At 43.5% G+C, this 12,182-nt stretch overlaps 1 protein-coding gene across 1 annotated transcript in view; it reads left to right on the top strand.

Annotated features, from left to right (window-relative positions):
• Positions 1-398: 398 nt before the first annotated feature.
• The window catches only part of T265_04972 (hypothetical protein), a gene marked incomplete at both ends in the record, with an annotated part of 16,947 nt that continues 5,163 nt past the window's right edge, over positions 399-12,182 (top strand). The window contains 3 exons of the mRNA XM_009169849.1: positions 399-446; positions 4,684-4,767; positions 5,723-5,797. Of these exons, the coding sequence (XP_009168113.1) occupies positions 399-446; positions 4,684-4,767; positions 5,723-5,797 (207 nt within the window). The remainder of the gene's footprint in view (positions 447-4,683; positions 4,768-5,722; positions 5,798-12,182) is intronic.

The following is a 12,182-nucleotide window of genomic DNA, read 5'->3' on the forward strand; positions in this document are numbered from 1 at the left end:
TCGCACCGTCCGGACTTTTACCAAGGGACTCTCACATACGATAAGTTCCCTTTTGACTCGCTCCCACTTCACACTGTATTTATTTTTATACGTATCGCAACCATGCTAAAAACTTCTATTGGTGCACATACACCTTCTGATTTGTATTATGGCTATCACCACCTGTGCACTAATACTTCCTCTCCTTGAGTAGGGATTCCTGAGGAAGAATCGTCCAGTGACATACGACTCGAAAGCGCAGCCAACGAGGTCAATGAGATGGTCACGCAAGCTATTGTAAATTTTTCAAGGTTGCTGTAGGGTCCGGCGCCTAAGGATCTCACAAGACGATGGCGACTATAAGATCATACGCAGTTCGTAGCCAGTAGTCAGTAGGAGCAGTCAGACGTGAGCAGCAGATGACGTATTGGGGACTGACAGGAACTGGTTCTACAGACAATGGATTAGTAAGCATCATGAATTAAGCAAACGTACAATCAATAATGACGCAATCAGCAGGATCGGAAAATAGTCACTGACGCAGTGGGGATTTCTAGAAGCAACAACAGGTAAGCACCACATGATGTACAAACATACACATGGGGACGGTTTGACAGTATGAGTTGGCCGTATAGAGAGATAACGGCGCAGGAATCAGTACGTTCGGGATGTGAGGGACCGTCTTACGGTCGGCGACGCGCCGCGGCAGCTCGTGTCACGTGACAAGTCAGATTTCGCGGTTTCGTCCGTTTAAAATAAATCTCGCCAAAGAATATCTGACAGGTACGGTAAATGAGTAATAGGCCACTCAAGGCGTCAGGTTGGTGTGGTGGATGGTGTGTTCACCTACAGTCCGGAGATTCAGGGTTCAACATCCGGTCGGTCCGCTTTTCCGTCGGAGTGGACGCTCGAAAATAGGTGCAATCGTAACGGACGGGCAAAAAACATTCACATCAGTTACTGAGGAATAAGCAGACCTTAAGTAGAGACGAAACAGGGGGAAAGGAAACAGCAAGGAAACAAACCGAGGTCATAATGAAAAGGTGTAAGTCACGTTATTTATGAGTAGTCAGATAACAAGGAAATTTACCGCGGTTCACCGTTGATTCACAGGGGGAATCAACAGTTGCCCTTATTAGCGATTCAACTACGAGGGCAGACGTACGTGTGGTCAGCTGGAAAAGCTTAAGCTTGTTCATCCTGCCTCTCAAACATAGGTCCAAGTCATAATTTTTGTGGCTAATGTAAGAGATTTTGAATGCCGGACATCCAAAACCACCAGTGGTTCTTCGCTGGTCCAAAAAGACTCAGAACCACTCTATGCTCTTGCTTATGGTAGCCGGATGTATAAAACAACCCATGAGAGTAGCAACGAAAAATGCCTTCAGAAGTTAAGACGACTAAATGAATCAGATGTATTCACTTCTTTTTGTCAACTTGAAACCTTCGAATGGCCATCAATTGTGGGGAAATCGATGCACTTGTTTACGAACTTCTTCCTTCACCACTGCTATTCATACTCGCTTGAATTGGTATTCCACACATTGGGCAAAGCATTCTCAATACACATTCGCAACCCGATGATATATAATCACTCGCAAATTAAGTGGATTTTGATAAAGCCCAGCTGGATCTCTTGTTTAGAATATCCTATCCTAGGACTATGTTCCTTGATTAGACTGCACTCATGAGGTGTATCCGGTCCAGCCTGATGTCCAAATGTTCTACCAACCTTAAAGGTAGTATCATGTCAAAAATGTGATCGTTCTTCTCATGCTACCTGTGTATGCACCTACTCCTGTTCGAATCGATCAAAGCGGTCTTGTTATATTAGTTACAGCTTACATGACTATCTCTTAGACGTGATATAGTTTACTAGTGACAAGAATGCTTTTAAGTATCGGGGTGTTCGGGACCATGGATCCAGTTCGTGGATGGACAGTCTTGTATTTTTGCGTATTCCACCGAAGGAGATTATGTATCTTTGACTTAGGATAAGCTGGGATTTCTCACTCACATCTCATCTGCCTGTTCCACGTGATTGTTGCCCGTGCTTCCTTCAGGATGGCGCAAACCGCGAGGTGGACAGCACATGACTTGGTAGAAAGGCGTGAAAGAGATCACGAGAAGTTTGGGTGTTGTTGGTGTTGTGAGACTTCCAGGATGGGGTCCCCGTGACCCCGTCTGTGCAAGAAATGACGGCTAATCGATGTCAGTGGCGTTCTTGCTGTCNGGTTGTACGGCAGTGAAGCATCAGTGCCAACACTGATGTTGCTGTCTTTGATGATGATGATGATGATGATTGTTGCCCAATCAACCAAAGTTGTTAAAGCGTAAGATGTACGCTTTTTTCATCCGAAACCAAATAGAGCAAACTAGGGTCCAAAAAAGGGCTTATAATTCATTCATACTGTTCGTCCTAGCTTACTAAGGGGTCAATTCGTACTAATACTACGACAGACTGTGTTTCGCAGGTGTTTTATCACTAACACGTCTCACCATTATGTTCGTCATTCAGAATCAGCGAACTTCGTTGAAACGGTCCAGCAAGCCAAGCCTCTCCTCTATGGGTGGAGTAAACTGTGGACAGAAACCCATCAGGCTGATCGACGTTTGATAGAAGGCACCAGGACAATCTGCAATATAAAGTTTTGTTTCAATCTGATCTACCAAGAATGTCCGAGTGATGCGATATTTCAATGTCATTTAAATAAAAACTTTTTTGGTTCTGCTCATGTGTCTATTAGTTAGTAGCAGAGGAGGCTGAATGATAACACGTCTGGTATCCGATCGTTCAGTTGAAGTTTCTTTCATTCTACCCGTTGGTTGGTTGGTTTGGATTTATTCCTTTTGGGAAGATATGATTGCGAGTACGAAAATGGTATCTGCTCTTTAACTACATACAATGCGCTACTGCAAGGTGCGGCTGGAAATCAATACCGGAGGATTTGATGCCTTCAGTTTCTATCCGGAAGACCTAACTAAGTTTTACGGAGACAACAATGTTGAGGGTTTTTTATGTTTAGACAGACCTTTTTGAAGTGACATATCATCATTGTTCCCTTGAGAAGCGCTTGAATTCAACGCAGAAGCTGCTATTGGACTCCTTTCGTTGCCTTTGCTATGTAAACATACACTTGGTTAACAGTGACTCTTCAAGCCTTATTCGAAACGGGAAGGCATGCTGGTTCCGACGACTTTTTATTCACGTTGGATGTAATATAGTAAACTCTGCTGAACAACACCAGCTGACAGACAGCTGCTTGATAACGAATGCAGAAGACCACCAGAACAGCTAATTTATCATGACCATCGAATCCGTACAAAGAGTAGCCGATAAGTTATCGGGCGAAAATACTGGCCACTGGAACACTGGACGGTTCCAAACTGAGATTAGTTTTGAGAATTAACTCAAAATAGTGACCTGCGTAGTTCTCGAACGGTCACGATACGAGATGGGCAAACAAACTAAGGAAGTGATATGCCTCATTTTTCCAACCATTAGTCAATACAAACGGAGCTGTTCAGTGTGTTGATTTAAATAGAAGCGCTGAAGTGCCTTTGAGCGTACCAGCGACATCCTATGCTCGGCGTCTGAAGATAGATCAGGAAGGTATATCTACTCCAGAAAGGTGGCGTAGATGGTGGTCGTTGGCTTGTTCGCTGAGCTGGGCAGTTTGATTGCAAACGTTTCATCACCAATCGAGGTGATATCATCAATGGGTTATTGGGGAGCGTAGTAGTGCGTAGCGGTGGGTTAGTGGTTGTCTCTACTTTTTTACCCTTTCGCGGATAGCAGTACGAACCTCATATCGCCGATTACTGATCACGATTAATTTACCGAAGAATTGCTAATCTGAGGAGAATAACCTTGGCTTCAACTGTCACAACAGTCTACTGTCAGTCCCACAAGTAGTCTGGTACTGAGTTTATGCTTCGCTAATATCTAGTGGATTCGGATTCTACATCTCTACACTAAATTTTGGCACCAACTCAATACTTCAAAGCATTCTTGCTTTGGTATTGATTGTGCCTTGTCATGCTGATATTTTACATGATTAATATGACAAATCTGAGCACCTTTCGCTGAAGTACAAGAACGCTTACATGTCAAACATTCTGTCCACTTCAGCTCCGATCTCCAAAAACTTTCTGATGCTGAAGTGATATATATCGGGATAGGAATTCCAATGACCGTTTCCCCGGATCGGTTTTCAAAAAGAAGAGTTCGTTTGATGGACCTTTTTCATCGGTTTCAACAATCTAAACTTAAATGTAGCATTTCTCCAATCATCCTTCAAATACAGTGAGGAGGAAACACTTTCTTACCCTTTAAGGATATACAGTGTATTGATCACTAGCTAATTTAAACAGTGCTACGAGACAGCTGGTTGCAGTATATTCCTTTTTCATGTGTATTATTACAATACTCCGTTCCTCCCCATAAAATATCCATTTGAGCGATAAACATAATATCCATTAACAGCGACAAATGAAAAATATTTCACTGAGAACACCGCAAAAATGACCGTTTTTTTTAACCAAGCATTCATTTCTGAACCAAAGACAACGATACGGTGATTTTTAAACGAATCTGTTGTTTATGTTTCAGTTTTTACAACTTTTCATTGTTTATTTTTCGTTTAATATTGGTGATAATTCCAACCGAGTTTTGATGCGATCCAATTTTTCGTTTGATTCCAGATTAGCGCGGCTACCGCTGGGGACTTAGTTGAAGATTCCGAACGAATTTCAATGAGTGGAACGGAGAGAAACGTTACAAATAATGTAAGCGTGGTATGTATTTAACCTCGCAATGTTCCACCCGAGTGTTTCATCAAGAGGCGTCGCTGTTTTTCCGAAACGGACTGATATTGATCTTTCTCCAGGCTTTAGTCAATATGCACCACTTGTGACATCAAAAAACATGCCACTGGATCTCAGAACACGCATATATCAGACCACACTGCGATGAATTCAAAGACTTAGCCACTTCCGTTGGATAATTTGAGACACCTTCAGGTCAGAACTATAGCTGGAACAAGCTGAAACCACCGAATTCGGAATGAAGTGATCAGGATACGAGTCTCTAGCGTAGTGGAAAGTAACTCAATCAGAGGATGTACCTAGTAATGCAGGTCAACGTGGCTGGGGCACGTGTATTCCATGAATGCTCACTGTTTTCTGATATGGAAATGAAAGATTGAAACGACCGAAGATTCCCGTAGTAAGATAAATGTTTTATAAACCGAAGCCAGCTTAGAATCAAGATTTTCACGTATATTAGGAGTACTAATTTTTTTGTTCCCGCCTACCATTTCCACTGATTTGTAAACTGATTTGTGCGGTCCATTAATCATCAAGGCACAGTTTTACCGAGTGCTGGAGGTACATGTGGGATTAGGTGGAGACTATCCAGATTTTCAGTGATTTTCGGTGCCATTGCAGCTAACGCAAACGAAAATCGAAGCTCAACGTGTTCGGGGGCGAAAGAACTGAATAAGGTAACACTACACCTGTGGTACCTCCAAAACTACAGCAGATAAGCGTCCCCGACCAAGATAGCAGCACCTGAAACGTAGGGAGCGTTCGCACGGCCACCGTTTCCTTAAGAAGGATAGAAATTCAGCCCATCAGGACCTATTGCTCGAACAGAACAAATGGGATCGGATAGGCGTTCGAACAGTGCCTTCCTTCATTGCTAGTCCATTAAATTAACCCCATTCTCACTGTAACATTTCAGATCAGCAATGGAAATTACGAAGAACAAACCGGCAGGCCGAAGCATGGTGACACAGCAGAATCGGATTCATTAGAGGTTTGTAATTCAAACAACTATGTTATACTCCAGACTCACTAACTTCACTAAACATATGTTGTGGGAACTCTCGGTTCAATCGTTAGTTCCGATGTACACACCTGGAAGAAGTTTTCACTCAAACTTACTAGTGAACCGAATACCAGCTGCGAGATGCACCACGTTTTCTAGTCAATCTAACCACATAGGTACTCTCATGTAATGTGATTCCTAAAGACTGCATTCTGGTAATAAGATCCCGCAACCAACCGGTGTGATTTGTTCTGTACTCCTTAGTCAGCTCGATTATTTCAGCACACCTACCTCCAGCATTCAGCTTCTCCTCACACTATGATTCCAAAAGATGACATTCGAATATAGGTCAATAGAAGGCTTTTGCAGCCGAAAACCACACCGGGACATCAGTGTTCAACACCGATGCATCACTGCCGTACAACCATGATTTATTTGAAAGTCTTATTGTAAGGAAAATAAAGTTGGACGTGGAAGGGACTTAGTGCTAGCTTAACACAATCATTCCGAGGTGCCTATACCTCCAGACATTCACTCAAGCGATCTGGATAGAAACTGACAACAAGAACACCACTGACATCGGTTGGCAGCCATATCTTGTGGTGTCTCCAACTAGGCAGTGAGGATCACGTGGTCCCCATCCTGGAAGACGAGTGGCACCGTCAGCACCCAAGCGTTTCGTGATCTCCTTCATACTCCTTTGCCAAGTTTAGGGTTGGTCACCTCCCTGTTTACGCCACTCTGAGTTGGGCATGGAAAACAGCACTCTCTTCGGCAAACGAAGAGAGTTCAACGCTGAAGTCGATCCTCTGGATAGACGATGTTCCTCATCAGGCAAATTACCGACTCAAACCTGTGTATGACTTTTTTTTACATTATTTCTGTAAGTTCTCCGCTCTATAGCGTCCGCTGGACTGAAGCCGTTCATTGAACTTTGGAGCTAAACTGAATGAAAAGGACGATTTTGTGCTCATTTGTTCCATAGTTTGACAAACCATTGTGATGTTCATGCTTCATAGTACGCATCTGCTACTGACACCTTACCAATTTCACACTGGCAAAAAGAATTCGCGCCACGTTCAAATGTTTATGGAGCCAGTGCGACTTGGCCAAAAACCTGCGGTCCTAAGAGAGGGAAAATAGAATAACTTGTGCCAGCAGAATACCTGGTTCATTTTGCGAACTGTTCTCACGGAGTAGGTGGTTTGAGTTCCTACCAAAGCTTACCAGAATTCCATGCTATTTGGCTGACGCAGATGTGTTCCGAATACTGCCAGCTGAAAAAAGTTCCAACCTAAAAGTAATCTATCCAGGTAAATGAAACACTAGAAAGACCCATGAGCAGACGAAACCGAAGTAGATGTATCTGTGAAATACACTCATTTCCATACTAATTTGGTTTTGACGAGAGGTTCATCTGGAACCCAGCTGGATATCTCGTTCACGATGTATCTGTGTTTCATAGAGATCATCTTCACTAGGGGAAGCTATTTCTTCAAATCGCCATCGTTTGAACAATTCCACCCTTGTTCTGACACGATCATTCTTGTAAATTCGCACTAAAACAAGTACTGAGGAAAGGAAAGTGATCGAGCACAAATATAAACACACGAGTGTAAATATCGAAAGTTACAAGTTCCAGGGAAATACATCCGGCCGTCCTTTGAAAAGTAGTCAAAGGAGCCCACGTCCATCTTGGACGTGGTACCCATCATGGTTTCGTAATGTTCGGTGAATGTTGAGTTTTTTTTTATCGTGGAATACAATCCTATTCCTTCCACACTTGTTCGTTAATAACATGCCCCAAAGTGTTGTGTCCGGCCAAGGCAGGCAGCAGATTTAGACATATCATCCCGACTTCGAATCTCGTCCCATTGATCTGTGGTGCAGTATTCTATTGTGATGCTAAGTTAATTGTCACACTAAAAGGGAATCGTATCATGGTGGGACAAGCAACCTAGCAATGGTGAATGCCGTACACACCCACAGGGTTATATTACGGGGTCCTCGCAAGGAGGATTGCAATATGTGGGCCGCATAGTGGAAGCGAAACGGACACAGACAACCTAAGAAATCCGTCACGAAGTAATTACGCTATTTGGTCAAGGAGTACCCACAAAACATGATAGCTCATCAGAATGAATAGTGTCCCCACCGCAAAGTTCGCCCGGCGAGATCGTGTTGTGCTTAGTTCTCCAGCCAGTACCATGTTCCCATCAAACGAATTCAGTCAAGTATTTCAACTAGGCTGTTGTTTGATTTGAACTTGTGTTTAGCGGCCGGAAATTTTGTATTCCAAGTAAAAAAAACCCACCGTTAATCCGCATACTACTAACGCGTGAATAGATAATTCAACACAATGGACCTTCACCCAGTTGGTCGCGTACACCAAAACAATCAATTACGTATTGTACCGTAGTTCATATTCAGCCATCCGTAAGAAATACGAAAAAAGATACGAACAATAGGCCGACTATAAACGGTTAGCTTCTTCTCTCTAAGCCTTTTAGTTTGGTTGTTCATTGAATTACCAACTTTCTGCTCAGTCGAAATCCACGTTTTGATTGTGCTGCCTAAGAGTTTGTTAGAACCAGTTCTCCAGTGCTGGTCCACATATTTTTGCCTGTTTCTCTTGGGCGGAAGTGGATTTGAGGTTCTATTGGCACGTGTTTTGAGAAGACGCGTCAGAGGAGCTTTATGGACCTATCTATACCATCACCCAAAATGTGATCGAAAGGTTCCAAGCGATGGAACCGATTACCATTGAAGTGTAAGCCTAAGCAGAGTTTAATCATATAGTATCTGACGGCGTATAATCTCTGACAAATCAATCTTTATCCGCAAAGAAAATTTTATTAATCCATAAGCTCGAAGTTTACTTCACCTGCTAATGTCAAACTGTTTTGTTCTTCCTCAATCCCGATTAGGAAACGGGTACATCCGGTCGTTTCCTGACGGGTAACTACGCTGTGGATAAATATATTTGGATTCACAATTGTGTCTAGTCACCTAGGGGCAAACTGGAATATAAACAACGCAGCAAACTTACAAACCCAAGTATCTGTAATTTGCAGGCCCTTTAATAAAGAACGACAGACACATTGGAAATGAGCAAGCATAAGAGCGTTGTGAAAACCTGTTGTCAGTGTGAATCAGAAGATCGCTGTAGTCAATCTGGTAAAGACTAATGAATATTCTAAGCCCCAAACCAAGCCGCATAAAAGCGAGATGCAGCAATCTTTGGAGACTGGATGGTCTCTTAGTCAACCTGTGCGCAAACCGAGAGTGGCGACTCAGACACGAGCTACTTACTACTGTGAAGTAGTTCGTGTTTGACCTCGAAATGGCAAAAACTGCCCGTCTCTTTCTATTCTGCTCTCAAGGCACTCAAGTTTTGGTAGGCATCGCATCATGTTTTAGAGTGATATGAAATACCAGGTGTGCGATACTTCGGATGAAAACTATCCAACTTTTGAATGATAGTCATATCCACTGTTGAAAAATCTACCAAAAACACCTAAGCCGATTCTTTTTTTAACTGAAGTTTCATGAATTTATTGCGGGACTTCAAATACGCTTTTGCGCACACATGGTGGTGGGAGGATGATTAACCTATAATATTTCCATCATAGACTGGGCAATCTGGGGCTTCTGCAATCCGCAAGCCTTCCGCGACAGGACAGGTCACATTGACCAATTTGAGGTGGATTGACTGCAGCATCCCGAAACGCAGCCTATTGATTCGGCTGCTCAAGTGTGCAAAACATTTACTGCTAAATTTGTGGATGTTTTCGACATTACATCAAAGTGAATTACATTAGGCCGCCCGTAACTGAGCAATTCATCTTTCCCGACCAATAGCTGCCACCCAGGTTTGGTGGTCGGGATCGAGGTGTTGCAGTGATCCCCGGACGACAGTAGCCGGAGCTTCGTTCCTCAGGGTTAATGCATGCCAAGATGGTCAAATGGGAGCAACCCAAGAGCAGCAGGCCCACGTATTACGAGGCAGTCTAGGAGTAATATCATACTGTCCTATTTTATGGAAATGTGAAGAGAGTTGTTTCCTCCAATCAACCGGCTTCTCAGTGCTTACGGGGACGGTAATGCTGCCTTCCCCGGAAACGACGGATTACAAGGGGTAGACTCATATCATCATCATCATCAACGACAGCATGACATCAGTGTTCAACACCGATGCCACATCGGTAGACTCATAAGCATGATTCCTCCCACCCTGAGGATGGGTAGGCCCCCGTAGTCAAGTGGATCACACTGCTGAGTCATTGGCACCGAGTAGAGCTCCTTTACGAAACCGCGATTCTCCCACTACCTTGTTGGTGAGAATTTTACGTCGAAGGTTAAAAGTCAAACAGAACCCTTCTTCAGCCTGGGTAACCGGGAAGTGACATCTGCCCAGACTAGTGGCAGTGACTGGTATCTATAATTTATTAGTCCCATTACCTATTGCCACTCATACCAATACCAATCCATCCGATTGTGGTTCTATAAATCCAACATCTATTCCCAGCTCCCTATTCAGAAAAACGAAGCCTGAAAATGCACTTCCAAAACCAAGGAATCTGTTCAACGAGTCAGCGTTGAGGGTCCACAGTTTATCACGCCGACATGACTGTGTCATGCAACCAGTGTGCTGGACCTATCCCCATGTTTTTTAACTCACTGTATATTTTTCCATATTCTCTATCTTACACACTTACCATAAGATGCAGGGACCCAAACCACCGTACATACTAAATGATCCACGGTTGTGGAACCGAAATGAACTTACGGTGTATGGTAACGCTCTTTTAGGCTGTCATTAATATCTGATGTGACTGCATGGTCGTCTACTAATGGGAAATCAACCATATGAAGCAGATCGCTTCCAGTCCTGCTGGCGATCGCTAGAACATTGGTCAAAGCTGAAAGCCTAAAGAGACTCAAAGGTAGTGGGTTCCCGACAGGGGACAAGGAAGCGAAAGAGAAAGGCCTGTCTAACCTACCCTAAGAGCCATCCGACAGAAGAATCATTCATTCTCAATGAACCACTTCAGATGGTACTTTTACGATGAAGGATTGCCTATCGGCCAAACAGGAGGAAACCATGAAATGCTACTTAATGAAGCACCGCGATCGAAATAGTTGACTGATCCCAGTGCGCTTACAATTTAATTGAGCGACATATTTTCTTGATCCAGTGGAAGGCAGTGCAGACCACTGAGGTGGACGAGGAAACGGATCACTTAAAGCTGTATCAACTCAAAAGGAAATTGGTAACGCACAACCCTAAACACCCTCAAAATGGAAGATCCTTTGGAAACCTAAAAGAGGGAAGTCCGAGGCCGAGGAATAGTTGTGAATATTCCACTTTTTGTGAAATCAGGTCAACTGTCGATTAGGGAACGACCTTCTGTGCGTATGTTAACGACGCCAAAGTTGAGTGAAGTTCCAGAACCAACAGCCAACACTCTTCCGCAGAGTGTACCCTGAAAAGTGATGCGTAAAGAAATCAGGACCATTCGGAAGATTGTTTAGAGTGATGGATACCAATGGAGTTCTTGCTGTCGGGTTCTATTCAGATTGCCTGAGTATCTGGAGGTGTGGGCACCTCAGAATGACTGTAGTAAGCCAGCACTAAGTCCCTCCCCGTCCACTTTTGCTTTTTTCTGCACAATAGGGTCTTCAAATAAATCATGGTTGTACGGCAGCAAAGCATCAGTGTTAAACACTGAAGCCATTCTACCGATGACGAGAGCAATCAACAAAAGCACGTAATAAGCATTTAGGACTTCGCTGTGACAAAACAAACGACTGAAGCAATAAAAATACAACTCGAAACAAGGCGATGGTCTGTCGGTGAGAAAATTCACCTCACCCCTCTTGTAAGGACCATCCCTTGGTAATAACTTCTACACCTCGAGGGAGGGAGGACAACACCCAAGTCCGTGTAGGTTTAACTAGACTGGATGCAATGATAAAACTGTCCATGCGTAATAATTGTCCAGCCACTGACAACGCACATTATTCCTTTGACATGTTAGGCATTGCTTTCCAACAGCAGCCCTGGGGTGCATGATCAGTGCGACCACAGATTCAACCAATGGTGATAATACGGGGTCACGGTGGACACTATCAACTCGAACTTGCATATTTGCCTTATAATGCGCACGTCTTGACGTGTATGGACGGTGAAGCAGCGATGTTTTGTTAAAAAAACTGCTTTTAGCCTATGAATATGTGCTGATCTCCGGTAAGTATAACCGTATAAGAGTCAAAGCGACGATAATGATGAATCCTAACAATGTTGCAAATAGCTCAGATGCATCATCATCATCATCGACAGCATGACATCAGTGTTCAACACCGATGCTTC

The sequence above is a fragment of the Opisthorchis viverrini genome, assembly GCF_000715545.1.
Source record: "Opisthorchis viverrini unplaced genomic scaffold opera_v5_89, whole genome shotgun sequence".
Lineage (NCBI taxonomy): Eukaryota > Metazoa > Platyhelminthes > Trematoda > Opisthorchiida > Opisthorchiidae > Opisthorchis > Opisthorchis viverrini.